At 41.3% G+C, this 27,385-nt stretch overlaps 1 protein-coding gene across 1 annotated transcript in view; it reads left to right on the forward strand.

Moving 5' to 3' along the window:
- LOC135514161 (multivesicular body subunit 12B-like) overlaps positions 1-21,298 on the forward strand; it is a 36,587-nt gene extending 15,289 nt beyond the window's left edge. The window contains exons 7-10 of the mRNA XM_064937411.1: positions 5,396-5,484; positions 16,281-16,336; positions 16,762-16,821; positions 20,335-21,298. Coding sequence (XP_064793483.1) covers positions 5,396-5,484; positions 16,281-16,336; positions 16,762-16,821; positions 20,335-20,409 — 280 coding nt within the window. The 3' untranslated portion in view covers positions 20,410-21,298. The remainder of the gene's footprint in view (positions 1-5,395; positions 5,485-16,280; positions 16,337-16,761; positions 16,822-20,334) is intronic.
- Positions 21,299-27,385: the final 6,087 nt, after the last annotated feature.

A 27,385-nucleotide genomic window follows, 5' to 3' on the forward strand; every position in this document is an offset into this window, starting at 1 on the left:
GGAAGGGAGGGGAAGACAGAGGCAGGTAGTGCAGAGAGCTCCACCATGCCATACTGTTGCTGTGCCGTACCCCCATCCTCAGCTGCTCTGTCTGCCCTGCCTGGGGCCCACAGAGAAGGAGCAGGCCTTTGTACTGCGGCCAGATCCAACAGCCTAATTATTTATCGCAATGAAGTACTGGGGATTTCCAGAGCAAATTGTAAGTAAACAATCAAGATTCCTTTTGAATGGCGGTGGGGAGGGGGGCATGGCAGGGGTATCGATGGGCTTGCCGGCTTGGAGTGCTGCTCCTGGAATGTTCGAGGCTCAATGTGGAGAGCAGTATGAAGACTACTCCACTCCACAGCAGAGGTCAGAGTGAAGGTGGCCAGACTGACGGAGTGATATTCAAAGGTGAGACTGTTCATATGGCTACTGGTGATGAGAGAAAGCTGTTTGATTTAACGGTATGAAGTGTGCAAACTATGATTTGAGAGGCGAGACGCACAAATCAGAGTTGTGTGAATCGCGAATATTTGGGGAGCAGATAGTTAATGATGTCTGATGTCTCGAAACGATGGAGGAAGCCTAGGCAGTGTACCCTCTCAACTGTTACCAGTAATCCTTAGCTCTTTTGAAGCCCACTTTCAAGTCGCTGGGGCATTGGGGGTAAGAATAAATTGCACCTCGAAGCAACAAACCCCGTCCTGATGCCTGCTGAGATCACAGGCTCATGTTTTTGTATTAACATTTACAAATTCATGCCACATCTTGAGAGCCTTCCCTTTCCTTCCCTTTAGTTAATTTCCATCCACAATGCACAGACACATAGGAGCAAGATGATGTACTGAATAAGAAACTCTCGCCAGCCAAAGTAGACAATGCCATTTTATGAAGTGAATATTGCCGGCATGTTCTTTGTTGGCTGCTCCAGACCCCTCATTATAGACAGATAAACAACCAATGCATGGAAAGGCCACACTTTCATTATACTGAGTACCTTGTGCTACAATACATTGCAATATTTCTGGAGTGTCTATGAGCCATCCCACTGGGCCCAGATGTCAATTCAACGTCTATTCCATGTTAGTTCAACGTAACTTCATTGAAATTACGTGTTAACAACTTTGATTTCACTGTAAGGTCTACACCTGTTGTATTCGGTGCGTGTGGCTAACATCATATGATTTGATTCAACCAGTGTGTGCTCAGTGTCATATGAGTTATGTTTGATTCAATCAGACAAAATAAGTATGTCCATGTTTTCGAACTACTCAGGCAGTTAGTATCTGGTAACTGTCATTTCTGAAAACTTTTTTGCATCACTTGAACTCTTCCCTCATCCATGTTCAGCGTCTGAGAATTCCCTCCTGTACACTGTGCTGTCTTGGGGCTATCTATAACAACTTTATGGCCTTTTGAGAACGGCACCCCTTAAATGTAAGTGCCTTTCACAGTCAGTGGAAAATATGTTTTAAACGCAGTCAATATTGTATACATTTTTTATGACCCTTGTAATTTTGAATGCTGGTGATCCCTTACAAATGTTAGGTTGCCCCAGGCAATGTGAGCTTGTTAGAGTTGTGCTCTGACTTAAACCACTAAGCCACTTAAACTTTTGTCAGCATTTAAAGCTGTCAGCATCTAGGTTAAAGTTACTGTACTTTGGTACTGAATTCTGAGTGGTTTTCTTCCATTTTCATTTGATTTGTACAACCAATTAATTTGTTTAGAATAGTATAATTGTATGACCATCCCCTGCACGTGGTTGGCCTCCACTTCAGTGAGTGCCATAATAGCATCCAAGAACAAGCAGACAGGCCTCGTTTTGAATAACCTGAGCCTTTAGCTAAACTGAAGAGAGCTGTTATGTACTTTTTCTGATCAGTTTTGTCTGGAACATCCTTACTTGCTGCCATGTCCCATTTTAAATTATTGCTTTGGCCTGGTGTCAACCACTTCAGCTTTCTTTCCATCTTGAGAGAGGCCAGTCAGCCACTTCCTGACTCCCTTATGTGGAAAAGCTGTGCCGTCCTGTCAGGCTTTTAATGCATCCACTACAGCAGCCCCATCTCCTTTCATCTACGCTCCTCCTTTCCAACGCTGCTATTTGTTCTCCTGATAAATCTGTCATTGCTAAGGCTGATATTTGACCTCTAGATGGACTGGTGGCATAAATTAGCCTTGTGCTAATATTGCAATGTCTTTTGTTTCCCTGCATGATCAAGTTTTTTTTTTACATTCATTTCTCGTGGAATAATAGCCTGATGTACTGTATACCTGGACACCTTTTAAATCAAATGGCCCAATGATAAAAATGTTAAGGCTAATCATCTTTTCCACACTGGAACATGACCATATTTGTATGATTTGCGGTTTAAAACATTATTCATAAAGTAACTGTCTGATGGGGGTCAGGAAATATAATTGAATGCCACGATTGACATGCATGCAGTCTCCTCTAGCTTTAATATTGTCCTTTCCTCTGCTTTTGACACTTTCCACAGTGTCCCAGCTGCTATGCGGTGGCATTGTACCTGTCCTCATTCCTCGCTGCCTAACCAGCACTGTACCTGATTCTTGAGGGAGGCCATCATTGTCTGTGAGTGGGCTGTTTTGACAGAGCCCCCAGCCAAAACGCCACAGTCAAACTTACTGAAATCACTATTTTTCTTTACTTTGTGGAATCTTAAAAAAGTTGGCAAATGTATATCTCAAATCAAGCAAATGGATGCAGAACGGTGGCACAAACGAGAGAATCATCAAGTGAAATCTGTTGCGCTCTGTGTGCTCAGAGATTTTCCTGTGAATTCATGCAGCTATTCTTTCCAGCACCTGACACAAACCTTAAAGGAAGATAATGATGGGTGAGAAAGCAGCCCCTGCAAAGCAGGACTGTCTGCATATTGAGGAAGGTGTGGAGATGTTGTCATGGAAGAGGCTGGATGAGTGTCAAAACAAGCGCTCCCAACTCCCTCTATGGCAGCTCAGGCTCTTCACTGATATTATTTTTTTATCCTTGTCTTGCCTCTCTGCAGACTACTACTTGTCTGTCCACTGTCTAGCAGATGTTCTCCTCTTCTTTTCAGATAGACAGCTTCATTTTCTTTTACCTCATTTCTACCTCACCGACCACACCGAACAAATATATAAAACCATAAATTGATATTAGGATTTAGACAGCTAATTGATCTTATCAAGCAATCAGCAGTACTCTAGTTTTACTTAGAACATTTTGACTTGAAGATGTGAGCCAGCTCAAAGTGGGTCAGGTTGTTATTTATGCTTATGGCTTTTATGCATATGTGTTTGTGATTACATTCCGCATCAATTTCATTGGGCCAATGGGCTCCTGAGTGAAGTTGTAATTGTTTAAATCTGTCAGGCTATGTTCCCAGTTTTAGAGTAATTTAATGAGGAATTACATTGTAATTAAATATTAAACTTGGGAACAAGTGTCAATATGGCTCTCGTTGCCGAGAATGATGATTCATTGTAGTCAAAACTCCAGTGGCCAACATAATCTGAGCCCAACTGCTACCATTGATTACATAGCAATACACTTGCCATGTTTTTATTTTAAGAATGAGACTTGAATTGCCACATGGTACCCTATATCCAGTACACCCAAATCATGTCCAGAAATCCCAGAATTTGGAATAAGACAGTTCTTTGTGGTTTAAGTTTAATATGAAAATGGAAACTCTTAAACCCCTTACTTTATACTATAACAAGGAGATGCACTTTATGTGAGCAAATTTTTTTCATTCAATACAGTTCTTCGGTAGATTTTATGTTTGCTGATCATTTCATTGGTCCATGAAGGTTTGTTGGTGTGGGAGGTTCAACCATGCTCTATTCTATGGCAATGTCTAATCTTCCCTTGATTTCATTTTGGCGGCAACCCATCATTTCATTATAAAGTGCTTTGTTTTTGTACTAGGAAAGATGCAATATTGAGTACAATAGTTTTCAAAGGCCAGCTAAACATATCTCCATTTTGACCTTATCAAATTGGTGATATTTGAGCAAATGGATGTTTCAAAGTAGGTCTTCTCTGAATTCTTTATTTACATTTGTGTTTCTCAATGGATCGGTTCATTGTTCTATGCAATATCATGAACCAAACCGCTCAAGCGCATTTCTTCAAAAGAGCATCTAAACAATCTCCCTTCAGTTTATCAGTGTTTGTGAAATGTCTCGGCTTGGAGAGACATGTCCCTTCCTTTTCAGCATTGGAGTCAACCTTTGCAAGGTAAGTCTTCATTAAATGTGGCAATCGGTTCCACAAGATTGATGCCAACCTTTTAAAAATTCACCATTGGCCTGGATTTAAGATGGCCAAATGCTGATGTAAATGAACAGGGGAAAAGTCGACCCTATCATGGCAAATAAATCTGAGTTGCAAGCCTTAGCTCATAAATACCACAACCTGTCAGGGAGTTTGTTTTATTGTTTTTGATAGAAATTATAGCATTTATTCATCTAATCAAAAGAGATAGAAATGTAGAATGGCCACAACTCATGCAGTGTTGCCATCAGAATATGCGGATGTGCAGATATGTCGCTAGTCTTTTGGACATTCATTTTTTAGCCCCCTGAAGATGATTTGTCCTAACTGCAAATGGGCAAATACATGTAAACATACACACAATACACAACTATGGTATTTGAGTTATTTGTTTGAATCCTTGTGACCCAAGCTACGGGTATTTAAAGTTCCCATATTACATGAACACCTTGCTCAGCATTACCCTACATTTGGACACACTGTAGCCTATCGCTATATCAGAGTTCTGGAGGAACTCATTTTTAACTTCAATAAATGTTCACAGTCACATTATGCAGCTCTCTTGAAGCTGAGAAATAATTTGCGCTTGCTGTGGATTTATCGATCAGTAGAGCTTAGTCACATGGTGTAATTCATGATAGCCTGATTGATGAGGATTGCAGTCTTATATGGTTTGTTAGCTCCAACTGCCCATGAAGTGCATTGCATGCTGTTTCTTTTGTAAGGCAAGCCTGTAGTATGGTAAAACAGACTTCCCTTGAGTCATATCATTTATATTCCTTTAGCACTAACCAGGCCCTAATCCCAGACCCAAACCATTAAAGACCTACTAAAGCACCCTGGGCAGCTCACGTACAGGTTGGCTTTTATTTCATGTCTCCATATCCAGAGCATTTTCTGTCAGGTGTGTCTCGTCCTGATCAACGCGCTGTCTGACTTGAAGAGGGTGGGGGTGTCGTCATGGGGATGATGGGGTTGGAATCGGAAGATCCTGCCCCAGTGAACCCCTTTTCCTCCAGACACTGAATCCACGCCTTGGCGTTCTTCTCCAGATCTCAGAGAACATGTCACCTTCAATGTTGTGGTACACTTGTCTGACGTGACATGGTGCTTTGTCTCCTCCAGGCAAATACCTGCAGCGCTCCACACCAGCCCCTACAGGAGGAGCACAAGCAGGCCTGACTCAGAGAGCTCCAGTCTCTATACCATATCCGGTAAGCTGTATCTTTACTGCACCAAACTCAACGACACATAGGGAGTCTCACTGTGTATGATATGGAATGTGCAAATTATACAGTATGGTAAGGTGTCTTGCAAATCATCGGAACTGTATTCTAAATCAGTTTAGCTCTCTCACTGTGCCCCAACCTGACCCCCAGTGAGCTGACTTCAATTCCCATCACTTCTATTCATTGCAGAATCACGTTTTTTAAATATTTCTAGCCATATGTTGTTATAAAAGTGTTTAATCTCCACCAACGTGTAGATTGCTCCTTTGGTAATTGATCTGCACACATTTCATGTCTTTTATCACAGACGTGTAAAGAGCTGTGCTTATCTGTAAGAATGAACACTGCTTCCCAGAGGAGCTCAGCATTACACTCAAGAGAACGTTTAACAGCTGTCAAATATGATTCATCACATGCCACGCTCACATTTACCAGCAGTTTTCTGCTGTAGGAGAAATGCAAACTGAATGCTCTTTTAGTAATAATAGAGTGGAAAGTGGAATGAAATTGATCTGGACTGGAACTTAGTTTAAACTTGGCTTAGTCTATGGAGTCAGAACTTGCTGAAACACCGTAGTGTGGGATGGTGCTTCTCCAGACGAGGAGGGTGGAGAGTAGAGCAGGCAGGTTTTATCCAGCTGGAGAGAGACACCATGTGGTGAAGATTCCTCTTGTTCCACAGTGGCGAGATAGCGCGGCTGTGGCATGCCCTTATCATCCCAGTTATCCCTGTCACACACTGACCGTGTCCTTACAAGTTTTTGAAGATAGTCAAGTCTACCAGTCCACTATTATATGATCTCACACAAAGTTCATAACATATAATTACTGATTTAGGGATCATTTTTGTTCCATGTTATTTAGAATGACAACGTTACTGTTTGTAATACCTAACTACAGTACCTGCTACCTACATTGGTCTGGTCTGTGGTCTTCCGTGTGTTATACCTCTGTTAGGACAGTATTTGAGTGACAATAAGAACCATAGTGATTCAGTACACTGCCAGCAATCATCATTTATCAATAGAGGCTGTGCACTATAATCATATGAATGTCGTTGGTATCTGCTCTTTTATCACCATGTCACAAATCCTCCAGCCCTGCTCTCTCTTTGAATCACTTTGTGGGGTTTGAAGAGAGGGGTTCATCTTCCCAGTCATACTGTACAAAGACTTTCTCTTTCAGCTTCATTTGTCTTGAAAAGAGAGCCTTCCAGCCACACATTTAGATTGTGAGAGGCAGTATCTTTCCTCCTTCGTTAACAGTGTGACGACCTGCAGACCAAGTGTGGGGTCGGAGCAGACGACAGGTTTGTGTTAATTGTGAGCTGCGCGGTGTGTGTGGTGTGTTGACAGCTGGCCAGGTTCACGTTGGTCTAAAACCATGTGCGCTCTGTCAGGGTTGTACAGGCGCCTTCTTTAGGATTGATGAATTGCCTGCTTTCTTGATTAAACCCTCCGTCACTTCCCAACAAAACAAAAACCCAACACAAAAAAAAAGAATGAGAGGGGAGGAGAGGCAACATGTCTGGGAAATCTGTCATCTTCAGTCACTTTATGTGGAGATGTGATGTGCAGGCGCTTTGACATTTATAACCAGATTGTTAAAAACTAATTCATATAGATTTTTCAAGCTCCTCTCACTTGACAGTTCAAGCTCATTTTGACAGAGACGAAGTTTTCACAACAGCCCCAACCTTTTGTTTATTTCACCTGTATCTCTTTGATCCAAGTCAAGTTTCTTTGCCAATTATTTCCTATACTTTTGACAGGGGAGCAAGTTATTCCTGGTGCATGTAATTATAATGAAATGTGCATTTATGAAATGTATTGGATTATAACAAAATGCATCTTCAAAGGTATTTAGCCTTCAAACTCAACTCTGGACCTCGAAGCCAGTTCCACTGCATTTTGTTTCATTGTTCCCCTCTAATCAGGGACTGATTTAGACCTGGGACACCTGGTGTGTGCAATTAATTATCAGGTAGAACAGAAAACCAGCAGGCCCCGGACCTCGTAGTGTAAGAGTTGAATACCCCTGGTATATAGTATTCTATTAATTTACATAATTTGAAGTACTGTTTTCTTTCCCTTTACTTCACTATTTGGCATAAAAGGATGGTGTTTTGAATGGAGTTCATATACTATTTGCTTTATTGTGTATCCATTGAACAGCATGTCATATTTAGCAGACATCCTAGTGATAAAAAGTAATACATTAACATATCTATTGCATTAATCAAAAAATCCTGACATTGGCCCAGATATAACGTAATATGGAGTGCAATTATTTCCCAATCCATTCAAAGAAGTTCAATTAACAGACGGGAGACAGTTCATCCATTGGAAGAGAAAAAAAAGGAAGATTCAAAATGAACTTGGGTTTGCAAAATACCATGGCAGAAGGATGACAATGATTTTTGATTTTCTGGAACGATATTAGAATCCTTATTAAACTTTGTGCATCTGGAAAATGCAATGGGGCTTTCCAATTAAAGCGCCACTTTACGCTGTTTAATAATACCCTCATAATATTTTAGCTTATGAAATGACAGGTGAGTCGGTGTATGAATAAAACATAAAGCCCCATAATAAGAGACAGAAAAAAAGGAGACAGTTGTTGGGGGGCTTTTAAATGCTCGATGTAATTTGCATATATTAATCTCCTCTTTTCAGCCTTATCAAGCATTCCACTGTATTTGAAGTTAAAATAGTCGTGACAGGCAGGGGTCTACGCTTCCTTTTTCCAAGGATTTATTACTTGTATAATTCCGGATCTTTAATAAGCCAATATGACTGATCCTATGGGTTTTGTGGAATTCAGTTAATTGTTCCAGATGGTGCTCACTGATTATACAAAATTACTTTCTTTCTCCTCTTTTTCTCCAACTACACCATTTTTTTGATTGACTAACATTGAGAAAAAAGATTATTTTTGGCCCGGCACTTTCATTAAGAGGCTTCTCATAAGGTTTCAAACAAAAGTTCCATCTTATCTCTCTCTGGGGTGCTGGGCTTGCAGGCTAGCCTCTGCAGAGGGAGGAGTTCAGCTCTGCTAATCTCCAACTGTAATCTCAACACACTATGATGTATCTCCGCAGCCTCTACACCAGTGTGGTTATATTTTATAATAACAACGTTCTTTAGGCTGAGGGATTAAAAAACAACCTCCGCCAAGTGACACAAATGTCATCGGCATGTTTTTATTATTCAATGGCCTTGTGGCACCTCTGGTGGGTCATTAAAACACGAACCAGAGTGGTGTTTTCCTCTCCTGTAAGGCATCCATCCAAAGGATCCTGGATTAAGTAAATTGAGCCAAATGAATCTTGCATGGATATTTAATGGGGGGAGGTATTGGGCAGATTTACTGCTGTGTTTTAATTTAGATGGTACAAGATTTAAAGTATGCAATTCCTGTACGATAAAACAATTCTAAATGTCTGAAACAAAGCCAAAGGGTTCGGCTTGCATCAAGGCATGAAAAACTGTGAAGTTTCTTCTCTAACAACCCATTAATGATTTATTCTTATGGTCAGTGTGGAGAGAGAAGCAAAAGAGTGCTTAAACATGCTTACGCACAGAGTGAACATCCCCAAAAGATGGTGATCATTTTACCATTTTGGTTATCAGTATCTTGAATATTACAAATATTTTCTATTGTCAACACATTTTACCTAGACAGTTAACACAAATGGTTTCTGTTTTGATAATCTGCTAATTTCAAAAGGCCATAAATTGAAGCATATTGAAATATATTTACAAACAAAATATATGAATGCAATCTTTCAGATCCCCATTAATAAGTGACTTTGAATAGCTTTGCATTTGCAGACCAGACTGGACTCACATCCCTCATTGCTCTCTATTCTTCCCTGGAATAAAAGCAGGGCTCCATTATTCTCAGTGGCCAGACATGGAGACCATCAATGGATGGCCTGTCACAGCTCCCTCATTCCCTCCATGTACAGCAGGGTTTGTTATCACACATCTAATTAGAACTTGATAAAAAATATTTCCCCCAAATCCAGTCATTAAATATAGTTTAAGGAGATTTATGGACAAATATGCCTTAAAGATCTTTTAATGGCTCTGCTGACTTGTTAAGTTTGTAATTAATGATCTCATAATACATACCGTAGTGTGATGTAAAAAGCACATTGAGATTCTGGAAATGAAGTAGTTTTGGAAAAGGGCATCTGGGGCTCCCAGAAGCTGTATAAAATAGTTCTGCTCAGAGAGGACCTATGAAGTATGCTTTAGAAATGTTAAAACAATCTCCTTTTTACAAAGATGGAGTCATTATGTTTGTGAGCATAGCAAAGAGCCTGATTAAGAAATTGTTCCCATATGATTGGATGAAAATCAGTAAGTCTCTTTTTAGGTGAACCATACACTCACTTATTGTAACATTTCAACTGAATCAATTGTTTTGTCTCTCCAACTTGAAACACTATAGGCCTACTCACCCACATACAGTTTACTGACCTACAGTCTTAGAAAAAAGGGTTCTAAAAAGGGGTCTTCAGCTGTCCCCATAAGAGAACCTTTTTTGGTTCCAGGTAGAACCCTTTTTGGTTCCAGGTAGAACCATTTTTGGTTCCATGTAGAACTCTTTTTGGTTCCAGGTAGAACCCTTTTTGGTTCTAGGTAGAACTCCTTTTGGTTCCGGGTATAATCATTTTGAGTTCCATATAGATCCCTCTGTGGAAAAGGATTCTACATGGAACCAAAAGGGGTTCTTTAAAGGGTTCTCCTATGGGGACAGCTGTAGAACGCTTTTAGGTACTAGACATCACCTTTTTTCTAAGGGTGTACACGTTGATGTGTACAAACATGCCTCAATGTGTCAACCTATCCGAAAGGCCTTAACTAATAACCGTTGCTTGTTTCACCAGGAGAGTAATGGTGTGTTTATTAGCATAATTAATGACAAATGGCGTCGCGGCATTGGTGGATTGGTTTAGGCGGATGATGAATTGGTTGAGGCCCAGCTTAGTGGCTGCCAAGGAAGCCTCTCTGGCTGTCATCCCTCCTGCTTCCGCCCTGGCACAGCTCATTACTCACCATGTGAGGTGCCACTTTACATTGCCTGGTACTGTGAGCACCGAAAACTTAATAACGCCACCCACAACCTCGCAGGACTTGCTGCTCTGCCCACAGTCCAGAGGGCAAGGAGCTCAGAGAGTGCTAGGAGCTGGGGGGAGCAGGGCAGCATGGGGACCATCCCTTACCATAGTGTACAGCTGCTTTGATCACAACGGATCACACGTCACTCTCTGATCCTCTTCAGAAGGCACATGGCCATGTGACACTCTCACCAGTATTCTGGAGTGTTCCTAGTTAGTTTTTTGGGGCTCACCACATCCCTTGCATCATTACAAGTTAGTTTGCCCACAGAACCGCTAATTAAGAGGGGACTTGTGTAATTGTGCCTTCTGCTGTGTCCCATCCTGCGCATGCAATTTACTGTCAGCCCTCTGCCAGATTTAACACTTGTCCAGAGAGGCGTACCCCATTCATACACAGATTCTGCTGCACATTTACCAGCAACCACAGCTGGGGCTCAATGTTGGTGCCACTGTTAAGTCTTTAAAGACAATGTACTGCTTATCAAGTTCTGATGTTTATTCAATTCCCAGAATTGTGCTGAGTGATCATCGTGGTTAGCCTACATTGGAGTTTTGAGACTTTGAAAGGGATGTTTGACTATGTTTACTTTGCAATTACAGAGCACAATACAAATAGCATAATATTTCTTTAACTAGGCAAGTCAGTTAAGAAGAAATTCTTAGCACAATATGTAGCACAATACAAATAGCATGTAGCACAATGCAAATAGCATGTAGCACAATACAAATAGCATGTAGCACAATACAAATAGCATATAGCACAATACAAATAGCATGTAGCACAATACAAATAGGATGTAGCACAATACAAATAGCATGTAGCACAATACAAATAGCATGTAGCACAATACAAATAGGATGTAGCACAATACAAATAGGATGTAGCACAATACAAATGGGATGTAGCACAATACAAATAGCATGTAGCACAATACAAATAGGATGTAGCACAATACAAATAGCATTTTACAAATAAAATGTGCAACCAGGTAAGTTCTCTATGCATGATTGATCATTATGCTATTGTAGGTGTCTGTTATATCATCATATGCATTTAATGTCCATAACAGAGAGACAAAAATATGGGCCCTCAAATAGAAGAAATTATGTGAAATTAGACTGTGCAGCTCCAAATATCCACTGTTGTGCCGTAGTGTTTGTGGCCAACTCACTGTAGGTGTGCCCACTTTCTGGAAGACTGATGGACCAGCGCCCGACTGGGACTGCCTCCTGGCTCCCAACCCAGAACTGGATTTCAAGGGCTGCTTGTCACACAGATGGAAAAAATAACTCTACTCCCTCCTTGCTAAATACTCCTCCGCTTTCCCTCCTCTCTTTCTCTGTGTAAACCTGGGTGTTTAGCAGCCCCACTACTGCCCCTGAGGAGTCTACAGAGACACCCATATAATCCACCGGTACAAATGATTAGCTGCACTGAGAATCATGCCCTCCAAGCTATCTGGGACTAGTAGTGTGTCTTAAAACCATTTAAATCACTCTTTTCAGTATAGGTGTTGGCATTTTACAATTGTCTCCATTTCATAAATATTGTTTTGGTATCTATTTTTGGTGACGGCATCAATCTAACTCGGGTTACCGTGCTACATTAGTAAGTGTATAGAGTCCAATGTCCAAAATGAACCTGTTGTAAAATATATCCTGAATATCATATGAATAACGTCTCAATTGTAATGCTTGTGAAAAAGGATATGAATTATGAATAAAGATAATATATTCAGTTGTCATCCCCAGCAACCCTTTTTTCATTTGCTGTAATCATTAAAAGTAACACTTTTTTGCTTTTCTATGGGACATTTTCAGAATCTTCATAGGTCCCCCCCCCCCCCCAAACTCCCATTCTGTCTGGAGGAATTTAAAAAAAGATAGGGGGAAAAGAATGGAAATCATAGAGCCACAGTCATTAAAATAATCTGAAAATAGCAACGCGCGATCATCTGTTCTCATAGCACGGGTCAGGAGCTCTGACACCTCCTGTCAGGGTAGGGGGCAATTTGTATTCTCTCTCATTAGGCAATTTGACTAATGACCTGCCGCGGCTGCAGAGCTACTGAGGGACCCTGTGCCTCGTGCCCTCTCTCCTACAGCAGCCTGAGAAAACAGCCTCTATTGGAATGGCACAGATGGTATGCCCGGGCGACAAAATAAACTACAATCTGTCTCAGAGATGCTGTCAGGACTGGCCACTATTTCTCATGTCAGTGTCTAGTCGGGGTGAGGGCTGTGAATGGGCAGAAGAGGTCCTCCTCTTCTTGATCTATGTGGATCCAAACTCTGTTTACCTTAAATGAGGCAGATACACTGGCAAGGAACCTAGAATAAAGTATTTGGAGTTGGACACTGGTGTGGTTGTGCACAAAGTTTCTATTGTAAAAAAAAATATATATAGTAGATGCATCAATCCTCAAGGCGCAATAAACAGTTAATATCATGTCTTTACAGGGAAGTGCTTAGATGGAAACTGGAAACTCCCGTAATAACTTTTCAAAACTGAGTCTGTGATAGATTTTGGCCAAAGGGAACTGTTCGGTTTGGTTCTTTTTTTATCTTCAGATTTCTCATACTCGGCTCCCGCTGTCCCCTCACTGTATCTCAGTAGAAGTACCACCGTCTTAGTCACAGTAACCCAAACATTACTGATTCATATGGCCACTTTAAAAATAGATAGGCATGTAAGACTGTATTAGAGTAAATATTCAGTACTTTCCCAGCTGATCCTCGAGTCAGTTTGATTCACCTGAGTAATTATAGTGGACACAGATCAGTGCAGGTATGTTGAATTAGTGAAGCATGAAATAAAAGTTATTTAACATTCTTTCATTGTTAATTAAGAGTTGTGGTTCAGGTAATGGGAGGTATGCTCGATCACCCACACAGTCCTCAATCAGTCAATGTCTGAGCATAACCCTGTATAATTGTGTGTGTGTGTGTGTGTGTGTGTGTGTGTGTGTGTGTGTGTGTGTGTGTGTGTGTGTGTGTGTGTGTGTGTGTGTGTGTGTGTGTGTGTGTGTGTGTGTGTGGTGTGTGTGTGTGTGTGTGCGTGTGCGTGTGCGTGTGCGTGTGCGGGTGCGGGTGCGGGTGCGTGTGCGTGTGCGTGTGTGTGTGTGTGTGCGTGCGTGTGTGTGTGTGTGTGTGTGTGTGTGTGTGTGTGCATGTGTCTGTGTGCATGTGTCTGTGTGTGTTATAGTCCTGTGTACGGGTCATAGCGGGACTGAAGCTGAAGTCCACAGTGACAGCGCGTCCAACTACAGAACTGTGAAGGATTGGTGCTCTGCGCAGCAGACGAGGGAGCCCATCCCGTCCTGAAACAGCCATTCGTCTGCGCCCAGGGGCTGGAGATGACAATGCAGCCATTCCTCATCTCACCTGATAGAGCCATTAATAAGCCAGTGATCCACTCTGGGCCCGTGCTGACTCCGTTCTTTACACTACCATCAGTCAGGCCAAAGGGCCCTTACTCGCTAACACCACCATCATCATCATTGTTGTTATCGTCATGATCACCATCATAACCATCATCATATTCATTAGGGAGTCATAATTAGAGCACATGTATGGACTCTGATTTGATAGAAAATGTCATCATACCAAATACACAATCACTCTACAACGCGCACATTTTTACTACACCATTTACACACATATAGATTGGACCACATGACCAATGGTCAAATATTTGTTTTCCTCACACAAATTGCTGGAACTTGATTCATTGCTCAGACAGACTCTAGCCCTGGCCATTTGAGTAGGTAGTGAATGCTTTAGACTGGGAGTGTTTCAACCAGGAGATTGGACTAACATTACTTCAGCACTTTCCACTACTGTATGTACCTGTGCCTGGTAAAGTAGCAATTTCTCGCCCAGTAAAATCGGCTCCAAGTTCCTCCGTTGGTCTGGGTGTGAGATGGACCCTCCAGTATGGATGGTGGGGGGATACTAAGTGAGATCTGATTTAAAATGTAATCCTTGAACAACAAAGAAGCACCCCAGCCTCCAGCTCTAGATTAATCTGTCTGTTACACACAGATCCATCAACAGGGTGCAATCTGCACTTCCCATTGCTGGGTATTGATTCTAATATATTCCCCCGCCCGCCTACCTCTTTGCTCCCGGTGACACAGTAGCACATGTTTATTCACTTGTTTTTATGGGCTTAAACAAGCCATCATATCCACCCAATCACCCAGCCTGCTGCTGCAGATAGCCCTTCAGCTAGCAGTGCTGCTAAATAGTCCTCCTCTGAGCGGGTTGAAGCACACATGCCAGGGCTGGCTTTCTAAATGGCTTTAGGGTGATGGTAAATGGAGGCCAAAGGCTATTCTCTCATCCGCCCTAACTCATAGTGTAGATTTACAGTAGTGGTTTGTAATGGCGATGGTGGGTTTTAGGTAGGGGTGATATTCAATGTATTTCCCTCAGAGCTCTGTAGTCATTACATTATGTGAGGTCACAGGTAGATTACAAAGACCTCATTGTAGCAGTAAAAATCACATTTATGGGTGGAAAGTACAGTATAATGGATCCCTACTGTTGAGGTACACAAAAAGGCAGTCATAAGTGTCAGAATGAAGGAACGGTCAAATGCCATTGTTTGAAATACTGTTATTAAGTTATATTCTCCACAGACTAATATCAGATCCAAAACAGTGACTCATGAAAAGCATTTGGTTACATTTATTTCTGAGTTCCTTTTCCTGTGCCAGCAGGCTGATGGACTATGGGTAAAATAACACCAGTTGTAAGGTTGGCCTCTTGATATTTGTGGCCCTTCAGAGAGAAAGAGAGAGAGAGAGAGAGGAGCTAGAAGTTGTGTGCTTCGTGATTTGGTGTAGCCGAGCAGCGGCAGTTAGTCACCACCTCTCGTCTGGAAAGGAACGAGAGCCTTTGTGTCCCCTGTCACCCTGCGTTAATTTGGGCCCTAATGTATTTTATAAACAAAGGGCTGCTCTCTAGCCTGACAGTAGTGACACTCTGATTCCTTTGCAGGCTGCGTACAGTATTGGGTTGCACCATTAATAATCAACTGGCAGCCATCATACCATTTTAACCATGATCATTATGATAAAGGGCATACACTTAATTACAGGCCTGCTTAATTATAGCTCTGTTGAAGCTCGTTTGTTTGGTCAAATGCTAATTACACTACCACGCTCTTGGCAAGTCCTCATTTCAATCCACTTTTTGCCTGCCAAACACTGTGGCTTATTTTCATGCAAATCAGTATCCGGTGAATGTTTTGTCTCACTTCTTTCCTCTTTTTCTGTGCGAGTGTCTTTGTTTTGGAGTGGAACATCTCTCTGACAAGACAGAATCAGGAATAATCAAGAGTAATTAAAGAGGAGTCGGGCTGGCGAGGGTTTTGGGGGAAGGAGGGAAGGGGGTGGGTGGAGGTACTCAAGTACAGTGGAGAATAAAAAACCTTTCATCTTCAAGCTATTGAGGAAGGGTTGGGTGGGAGGGAGGTTGAGGGAGGCTGGTCTTCAATTCTTTTTTTCTTTTTTTACACTTAGCCAGGATGAGATACTCAGTATGAAGATTATGGAATGATTGGTTTTGTATGAAATGTATGAAACGTGTTGTCATGTTTTTATTCTTTAATGTTTCCACTCAACATTTTATTTTCTCTTTTCAGCAATGGATGATGTGCCCTTCACAATCTCTGAAAAATGTCCAAGAACCCCTGAAGAAGTGAGTGTTTACAAAAAGCTTTTGAATTATGCCAACTAAAAAGCCTTTTTCTTTTCATCGCCTCTAATTTGTTAAATTGTGAGGTACAAAGTGCTCTCCACACGTAGCTTTTATCCATCCACTTTTCAATTGAGGACATACTGTATGTAGCCTGTATTCTTCCTTCTCCAGGATCTGATCCCCAGTCAGTTCTACACAGCTTCCTGCACTCTCCTCTCTTCTCTTCCAGTGTAGACTGAGTGATGAATGCATGCAGCCAGACAGAGCTGGCTCAATGCAGTCCATTTGGCTGGCTGGCGGCAGCTGTCACTATATCACCTTTTGTATTGAAACAGAGAGGGAGAGGACTAAAGATTTTAAGCTTACTTAGCCATGTGCCTAACGCCGTGTTTCTTGTTTTCTTCTCTCTCTGCTTTTGATTTCAGATGCAGCGAGTCAATTTAATGGGCATTACGATCAAATCCTTGGCAGAGATCGAGGAGGAAGTGAGTAGGGGCTGCAACGCTCGGCTGCCACTGACACCGTTGGCCCAGAATGCAAAGCAAACATTCTTGGGGGTTGTAATTAAGTGTCTGAGACGGGCAAGGCCCTTTTGGCTCCACTAAACCCAGATTGAATTAAAGCCCGCCCAGACTGGGCCTGGTCAGCCACTCTCTCTGAGAATTGACTAGTCTCACTTTGTTCTGCACAAAAACCCTCTGGATTCCATTTGGTGTTCTTTTCTTTTTTTGGTGGTCTTCTCACTATTGAAACTGATTGCCAGTATGATGCACATACTGCATGTGTTTGGTTTCAATTAGCCTTACTTGATCTTTCTTACCCAATGAGACAGCCAGCATACAGACAGTAGAGATACACGTTCATGCAGAGTAAATGAAAAGAATACAGACAGTGTATTATTACAGAGCAACTAGCTACCCTACAGGCATTCCTGGTAAGACAAAAATGAGAAAAGTGTGCGTGTGTGTGTGTGTGTGTGTGTGTGTGTGTGTGTGTGTGTGTGTGTGTGTGTGTGTGTGTGTGTGTGTGTGTGTGTGTGTGTGTGTGTGTGTGTGTGTGTGTGTGTGTGTGTGTGCGCGTGTGTGTGCATGCATATGTTCTTGTGCTTGTGTGAGTGTGTGTGTTCTCACACAGTTATTGTGTGTGCATGAAGGAGAGTGAACCCCTCCCCCTCTCTCTCATTAGCACGATATCTGGGTATCAGAACTGCCAGGAAGTGACAGACCACTGTAAAAGAACAGGTGCTGTTGGGTTTGAGATGTGTTACAGAGCAAACACTCCCTCATCAAACTGGGTGTCTGTTCTGCTCCCTGGCTCTGTATACTGTCACATAGTATAGAAATCACACAGTCGCCATCTTGTCATCTGGTCTCTGAGAATGGAGCTCATTGTCATTGTCAGCTCAGGTACTAATATTATGTATGTGTGTGTGTGTGTGTGTGTGTGTGTGTGTGTGTGTGTGTGTGTGTGTGTGTGTGTGTGTGTGTGTGTGTGTGTGTGTGTGTGTGTGTGTGTGTGTGTGTGTGTGTGTGTGTGTGTGTGTGTGTGTGTGTGTGGCCACTGCGGTCTGCTGATGGAGACAGCCTGGCAGCTCGTCCCGTAGGCTAGCTCTCCTCTCCTCTCAGTTAGTGTGATTAGCAGCAGGACACATGGCGAGCTGAGCCGTGGAGGGGAAGGGAAGAGCGCTAGGAATCATTAATTACCGCAGCGGTAGCTGGAACTGATGAAGTAAATGTGAGATAGTGTAACACGCAGGATTTAGTGAAGTGGACGACAGCACAAGATTAATGGTGGGGCCAGGCTGATGGGGATGAAGTCACAGCTTAGCTTGATAATTAGTTTCCAAGAGGAAACATCCCTCACCATTGTGTTATTTTTACTTCTCTCCTCTCGCATTATTATCCCACTACAATATCTCTAGAGATGGGAAATGAATATCGTATTTTAGTTTGATATTACACATGCCAAATATATATTCTGAGCTTTTGGAGTGCTTATTTTTTGTAAAAAAAAAAATAAAAAAAAAAATTGCATTTTAGGCTCTAAATTGTAGATACTGGTTTTCTGTTCTAGTTTGAAGGCTGAAGCCAAAATATGTAGTCACTGAGCACCTCCTAGTTACTACATAGTAACACCTGCTCATATATGCACAGATATTTACAGTTATCAAAAGCTAAGCAGTATTTTTAATATGCGCTAGATCTTTTTTTTCAGTGTATCAAATCCAATACCACTATGAATAAATAGTGCAATATTTAGTGCAGCCTTTAAAATATGCAGCCACACAAACAGGCCGTTCCTGTTCATGGTGAGTGGTGTTCAGTTGTCCAGCAGAGGTCACTGTCAGAGTACACTGGAGGAGTTCATTGTCTCTCTTCAGGGCGAAGAAAGATTATTATTGTAAAGGACATTCTAACTGACTGATACATTTTTTAAAAGACATACATAAAAGAGAGGGGTATTTGACATGTGCACGTGTAATTGAGGAAAACTGTTGTAATCATATACAGTGTTACAGATAAGAACATTTCCTAACAGGCATCACTTATGCCGTACTTCTCAGATGATGTTGGTTCCAGCAATTAGGCATTCTTTTCATTTCCCAAATGATTCGCAAAACTTGTGGAGATTATAATTGCTTTTATCCACGCATATCTAATTTGTATCTTTTTAAGTGTTAATTAGTAAGCGATTTGAGCTGACGTCTTTATGTACTTTGCACTGCTAGAAAATGTTTGTTTTTGGCGGCTGGCTAATGATTTTCAGAGTTAGCTTGTGAGAGTGTGTCTGTTAGTGTGGATGTCTTTTCATATATGTGTTTGAATCTGACAGACATTTTCATTTGCACCTATGGACGTGTGTGTGTTTCAGCAGTAAACTGTGTGTGTGACTGGGTGCATGTAGTGTGTAAGAGACAGAGAGAGACAGACAGAGAGAGAAGGAGAGAAGAGAGAGGAGAGAAAAGAGAGAGAGAGCTCCAAATAGAGGTGGAATTAATGAAGACAACATGTCACATATTTTTAGCAGTGGAGCAGGGACAGGAAATGAAGCTCTGTTCATCTGGGTGACTGCCGCCCATGTTCTTGTGTGTCACTGTCCTGTCAGCCCGCGTGTAAAAGTGGCAGACAGTGATACATGCTCTCCCTGATAACACCCCATTCCCCCATCCATCATCCACACACAGGCTCACACTTACATATATTTGTTTATTTATTTTGCCAGGTGTCGTGGCTGAATTTCATTATAACTAACCGTCTTGTGGCATGTGACTCGTAACTTATAGTTTCCTAAAAGACAGAGGGGTGTTGGTTGGAGATTCCCAATAAATCCATTGTGCTTAGTTGGGATCTTTGAATATAGATATAAAAACGCATTTGATGATCTTGCAGCATCACCTAGTGCAGTGAGTCAGTATTGCAGATCAGAGTGTATTGAAGTGATGAGTCGGTACGTGCTTGCTTGTTTTAGTAAAATTGCAATAGTAAAAGTTGATACGTGGTACTACTCTTTCAACAATGAATTGAAATATATATTTGACCACAACATCACAATTGATTACTGGAGGGTTTTTTTCTCCAAATATATTCTAAACGGATTTGAATTGCTCTCCTTTATTGCAATGTTTTTTTACATTTGTTTGTGACCAAAGAATATGTTATTTTATCCATTGAGAAAGCCAAGAAGAACTGTGCATTAGATGCATGTATCTGGGAGATGGATGGTGTGAAGAAAAATCATAAGCACTGTGGTTTTATAAACATATTATACATTCTCAATTTATTCCACAAGGGGACAGTATTTGCACACATTTCTCCTTTCAGCTTTCTTCATACTCAAACCCATACCCGGCTTGTAATCTTGAAGGCATAATGATCTGCTACTGAAAGAGCTACTTGTACAAACCTCAATGCTGTTGGTGAAGAAGTGTTTTCATATACAAACAGTTTGTACAGGATATACTGTATTTTAAATCCCTTTCTACTTCTATCCTGTGGCAGTATGAGTACAACTTCAGCACGGAGCACAGCATCGGCACCTCCCTGCCTCCCAGGCCCACCCAGAGCCAGTACTGAGAGAGCCTTTGAGTGAGGAACGCTCGAGAGGAACAGGGACAGAGTAAAAGACTACAGCACAATCACGAATGGTCTCTCATTCCACAACAACGAAGCACTTACTGGAATGATGTCTCTGATGTCCAGTTTAGAGTCTACATTCACAGTAGTCCCTCATGTCAGAAGTCAACAGGTTTCTAATCTATCTCAAATTAACGGCTAACAGAAATCTCACAAACAGGATGTGAAGTTAGTAACATAAAATTCCAAGTATCATAATATTGGAGGTAACTATTCTAAATGTTGTTAAATGTGCATTTGTAATCTCTCCATAGCTCTGTATGTTTCAGAGTTATGGTCAAATGTTTGTATTTGTTATCATAACAATACTGTGCAAACTCCGCTTAACGCTCATTTAATTGTTTGTGCTCACTTATTGCTTGCATGATAAGAGCAACCAAATGACCTCATATGTTGTAAAGCTATCAGAAAATGTATTTTTAATTCTGTTCCACATCTCCAAATACGTTGATACCTTTTCCAGTTTTTATTTAGGAAAAAATTTAATGTTGAGTTAGTACAGGGTTTCCCAAAACTCTGTCCAGGGGACCCCAAGGGGTGCACGTTTTGGTTTTTACCGTCGGACTACACAGCTGATTCAAATAATCAACTAATCATCAAGCTTTGATCATTTTAATTAGTTGTGTAGTGTTAGTGTTTCCCAGCACGTTTTGGTTTTTACCCTAAGGGGTCCTGGGAAACACTAAGTTTAGTACAATCAAATAGGCTATACACATGTTAAATTGATATGATTGTTGAATTGTTTTAAATCTATTGTTATTGAATATATTATTATATTATTCAGTTATGTAATGTATAAGAATGAATAAACACCTTATAAATCTCATGACCACAGAATCTCATGTCTCCCTTTTGGTTGTCAGAGTAACATGTAGGATTGAGGCTGTGTAGCAGTGACTGAGACTCCAGAGAATAAATGGGAGGCTGCCTCACTGCTCTGCTCTGCTCCCACTGACAGACAGACAGATCCAGTCAAGTAGTCAGTTCTCCTTGAAGGTGTATGATGAACACTTGTTTCAGCAAGCACACACATCCATCCACAGAGTCAGTTCATCATGAGCACTTGCAGTAAGAATGAGCAAAGCTTCATGACATCCGAGCTACCACTTCAGAGCCCCCCCCCCACACATTCCAGACCCTATTATAATATGTTATCAAAAATACGCCCCCCCCCCCATAACAAGTTCTGTCTCTCTACATTAATGTAATTTAACAACTACTGAAATGTGTCATTCTGTAGAGATTGAGATATCAGAATCTATTTGCTAATCTCTGCAGATTTAATTAGTTTCTGAAATTACATGAATCGAATGACTTGCTTCTTTAATTAGACTTGCTTGTTACCTTCATGAATTTATGATTCCTGTGTAAGCAGTGTTCATATAATTTCTACCTAAACTCCTAATGGATTTTAGTATTCCCAGGTGTTTAGCGGTGTGTGCAACAGATGACAATCCTATGTGTTGTGGCTGTCTGTCTCCTGTTCGGCGGTTTGAACCTGACCAATAGAGGTGACTAAGGAACACTCTGCTGAGAACCGTTGTTACATCTTGTGGTTGTTGTTGTTCATGAAGGTGACACCCATCACCCCACATCAGTGAAGCCCTAAAGTACACTGACAGCCCGAGACAGAACCTTCATGCACCTCCCCAATGAACAACACACAACTACACTTCATGCACACTCATATGTTTTACTCCAGAAGTAAGCAGGGGTATGTCTTAATGCCACCACATTGCTCTCTTCACAGTTTGAGAAGCTCTCTATACAGTTTGGGAGAAGGCAGGATGAGCACTGTTATGTGACAATGCAGCAGCGGTAATGATAAGGGTAAGTGCTCCCTTATAAAGGTTTGCTATACGCCTGCCACGGTATCTGTTGTATCATACCCTGGTTAGCATTAAACCCATTTTAACCTGATCCATCAGGTTAAAACCCAGATTTTGGCAAACAACATGAGTGACTGTGGACTTTTTTTTGACACCTTTAAAAGAAGCCTATTGTTCTCTAATTGCTCATGGATGGAAAGGTAATAATTGTAACATAGATCCAAGCAGACCAGAATAGAAACACAGCAGGTCATATGTGATATTTCCTGCTGAATTTGTACCCTTAGACTGTGGTTGCCCATGTCACTTGGGCAATTTTGTGGGGGCGTATTGCTGGTGAGCTTGGGAGTGTGGCTGGCCTAGCCCAGCAGATTGCCTCAGAATGGGCCCTCCATCAGAACCACAGCTCCTTCAAAAGCCATGCCCAGCGCCCTTTCAAAAAGCTGCCTCATATGGTTTTACTTTTCGCTCGGCTCCACTTTATCATATTGAAAAATAATAATGATATGCAGAAACCACACTGTAAAATCAAAAAGGAATAGGCCTTCATTTTGTCCCTGTTTTGTGTAAACTCGTGCTGTAATTAAAAGGGTAGAGGCTTGCACATGTGTCTTTAGTGGAGAGGTTTTGGGTTGTTGTGTATTTAAGCACATTTAAGCATATATTGTGGAGCTATTTAAAGGCATCTCTTTGTAACTCCCCTGCTATGCCTGTCACTGCTATATACCACAGTTGTCATGGTGATATCTTCTTTTCAGCTACAATACATGTGAGATTTGACTGATTAAACTAAACTCTGGATCAGCACTTCAAAGCTCCGCCCTCTGAGAGTCAGGCCAGATGCACCATAGTCATTTTTAACCTCACACCCAAGACTTTGGCACGGAACAGTGTGTAAGCTAGTAGACAGAGGTGGATCTGCCAGTTGGAAATTGGAAAAGGAAGTCTGTATTTATGAGGTGGTTTGAGGGGCTGTGTTAAGACTGGCTTAGCCTCTCGCTCTCCCTCTGACAAGCCTGCTTCCCCTGTGCTGCGGTGACCAGGGAGAGGGAAGTCAAGAGAGTGACGGTGTGAGGCTTGTCAGGGGCGATCAGCCCTATAGAACCAGTGAAGGCAGGCAGGTGGCGAGGCATTCAGGTCTCCTGTGATACAGCAGCCCATTGATAAACTCCACCTCCAATGTGAACAGAAGCATAGGGAGCCATTAATCCCAGAGCATGTGGGGCTGTTTTTATATTTGATGTGCTGCAGAGAATATGTCCGTCCCACTGGAGGGACATGTAGCAACGGCATACACACAACTTCCACCAAAACACCACAAATCTGATTATAGCAACGGCACACACAAACACCCAACACACCCATCCTACACTCACAGACAAAAGAGTACGGTTAGGGTACAGTATTGTTCCCAGGTGTACAAAAAGATCAAAATACACAGGGGTACCTTCAGGGGTACACATAAAATCTCACATGATACTGTCCGGTACCTTTTAGGGTATATGTGCGGATAATATAGTACAATGGTACATTCCTGTACCCAATATTTTGAATATAAAGGTACAATCATCACGCGCTCTTAAAAACCACACCCATTTTTACATTGGCTTGCGAAAGTATTCACCCCCCTTGGCATTTTTCCTATTCTGTTGCCTTATAACCTGGAATTAAACAATATATATGTTTTTGGAGGGGGGGGGGTGTTTCGTTTGATTTACACAACATCCCTACCACTTTGAAAATGCAAAATATTTTTTATTGTGAAACAAACAAGAAATAAGACAAAAAAAATGAAAACTTGAGCATGCATAACTATTCACCCCCCCCAAAGTCAATACTTTGGGGAGTCACCTTTTGCATAAATTACAGCTGCAAGTCTGTTTTTATAAGCTTGGCACATCTAGCCACTGGGATTTTTGCCCATTCTTCAAGGCAAACTGCTCCAGCTCCTTCAAGTCGGATGTGTTCCGCTGGTGTACAGCAATCTTTAAGTCATACCACAGATTCTCAATTGGATTGAGGTCTGGGCTTTGACTAGGCCATTCCAAGGCATTTAAATGCTTTCCATTAAACTACTCGAGTGTTGCTTTAGCAGTATGCTTAGGGTTATTGTCCTGCTGGAAGGTGAACCTACGTCTCAGCCTCAAATCTTGGGAAGACTGAAACAGGTTTCCCTCAAGAATTTCCCTGTATTTAGCTCCATCCATCATTCCTTCAATTCTGACCAATTTCCTAGTCCCTGCCGATGATAAACATCCCCACGTCATGATGCTGCCACCACCATGCTTCACTGTGGGGATGGTGCTCTCCAGGTGATGGGAGGTGTTGGGTTTGCGCCAGACATAGCGTTTTTCTTGATGACCAAAAAGCTAAATTATTGTCTCATCTGACCAGAGTAGCTTCTTCCATATGTTTGAGGAGTCTCTCACACGCCTTTTGGTGAACACCAAACATGCTTGCTTATTTTTTTCCTTAAGCAATGGCTTTTTCTCTGTCCACTCTTCTGTAAAGCCCAAGTCTGTGGAGTGTACGGCTTAAAGTGGTCCTATGGACACATACTCCAATCTCCGCTGTGGAGCTTTGCAACTCCATCAGGGTTATCTTTGGTCTCTTTGTTGCCTCTCTGATTAATGCCCTCCTTGACTGTTCCATGAGTTTTGGTGGGCGGCCCTCTTTTGGCAGGTTTGTTGTGGTGCTATATTCTTTCCATTTTTTAATAATGGATTTAATGGTGCTCTGTGGGATGTTCAAAGTTCAGTTTTTATTTATACCCCAACCTTGATCTGTACTTCTCCACAACTTTGTCCCTGACCTGTTTGGCAAGCGCCTTGGTCTTCATGGTTCCACTTGCTTGGTGGTGCACCTTGCTTAGCAGTGTTACAGACTCTGGGGCCTTTCAGAACAAGTGAATATATACTGAGATCATGTGACACATAGATTGCACACAGGTGGACTTTATCTAACTAATGATGTGACTTCTGAAGGTAATTGGTTGCACCAGATCTTATTTAGGGGCTTCATACCAAAGGTGGTGAATACATACGCACGCACCTCTTTTCAGTCTTTTTTTTCACTTCTCCAATTTGTATGTATGTCCATTACATGAAATCCAAATAAAAATATATTTAAATTACAGGTTGTAATGCAACAAAACAGGAAAAACGCCAAGGGGGGTGAATACTTTGCAAGGCACTGTATATTTCCCATCATGCTCTATTGCAGGTTGATTTTTAGAATTGTTTGTTTCAATATGTATGTTTTTGCCTGCACATTGATTGGTTGATTGATCTTATGCCACACAAAGATAAATAACTTACATATTTCTAAACTAATCCAATCTGTTAGTAGTTGGACTTATTGCACCCTTTACTGAGGTGGTTGTTCCCGTTTAGATGGATTATACATTTTCCCTACATTGGCAATCATACTAAATGCAGGTTGTTTGCACTGGTGTAAAGCAATCAATTAAAAATACTTGAAAGTACTACTTAAGTAGTCTTTAGGGGTATCTTTACTTTACTATTTATATTTTTGAAAACTTTTACTTTCCTATAGAAAAGTATGTACTTTTTACTCTGAAACCCAAAAGTACTCATTACATTTTGAATGCTTAGCATGACAGGAAAATGGTCTAATTCACACACTTATCAAGATAACATCCCTAGTCATCCCAAACTGCCTCTGATCTGGTGGACTCACTAAACACATGCTTCATTTGTAAATGATGTCTGAATGTTGGAGCGCACCCCTGGCTATCCAGAAATAAAAATAAAATGGTTTTCGTAATATGTGGAATTTGAAATGATTTATACTTTTACTTTTGATACTTAAGTATATTTAAAACCAAATACTTTTATGATTTTACTCAAGTAGTATTTTACTCAGGGACTTTCACTTTTACTTGAGTCATTTTCTATTAACGTATCTTTACTTTTAATCAAGGTTGACAATTATTAGCTTTTTCCACCACTGATTGACTGTGATTAAAAGTTTACATTTTTGGATACCCTAAATCAAATACTTTTATGATTTTACTCAAGTAGTATTTTACTCAGTGACTTTCACTTTTACTTGAGTCATTTTCTATTAACGTATCTTTACTTTTAATCAAGGTTGACAATTAGTAGCTTTTTCCACCACTGGTTGACTGTGATTAAAAGTTTACATTTTTGGATATCCTAACTCTGGCTGGATTCCAACAGGAATTACATATCACTTTGCAAGTCAGCATAATGTGACCTGCAAGCCAGAGGTTTCAGGCCATTGTGCTGGGTTAAAACTAGGCTGTCAAAATTTAGCCTTATGTTAGACACTCACTTGGTGAAGGATACAGGGCTGAAAGCCATTGAATGCAGCAACCATCTCTCTGTCACTAGCAAACAAAGTCATGGGTGGTACTGGTAACTCTAAAATTCACCTGAAAGGCTCCCTGGGAAAATATGCAAATAAGGCTTTATACCCAACAGTGTTAAAACAACACCCAAAAACTTTTTATAGGTACATGTTTGCGACTTTGAAGGAACAACGAGCATTGTCACTGTTATGGTACCCTAAAAAATGTTTTTTATAGATTTTTTCCAACGGTACACTTTTGTACCTGTACTAGCTTGTCCCCTAAGGCTAGATATGAATAAACAAGAAGTTTAGCTTTGTTTTTTTATCATACTGTAGCTTTACACGTGTTCTATGAAGTACTATGTTAGGTTAACAACACAGATATTATCTATAAATGTTTTCTGCTTTATCTGCAGCCACACTTGACACTGTAGTTTATTTGAATGGCCTTAGAGCTGTGTACCTGGATAGGGCCATCCATGGTAGTGGGAGGTGGTATTGCACTAACTGGTACTTTAGGACTGGTTGAAGTTGACCTGGAGGCCTCTAGTCTCTTTGTTGTTTTGTGAGTGTCGTCAGGTAGTGGAATGAGCCTTTTAGAGGGGAGCTTGAACGTGTGGTCCTCCCTGCACCTCTACCTTAACAAGCCCCAACAGGACTCAGGGGGAGAGGGATATCAAAACCATCTTGGCCAAGTGCAGTGAGTGCTGTGGTGCAATGAGTGATCTCACAGAGGAGAGCAGGGCCTATCC

The sequence above is a fragment of the Oncorhynchus masou genome, chromosome 25 (assembly GCF_036934945.1).
Source record: "Oncorhynchus masou masou isolate Uvic2021 chromosome 25, UVic_Omas_1.1, whole genome shotgun sequence".
NCBI lineage: Eukaryota > Metazoa > Chordata > Actinopteri > Salmoniformes > Salmonidae > Oncorhynchus > Oncorhynchus masou.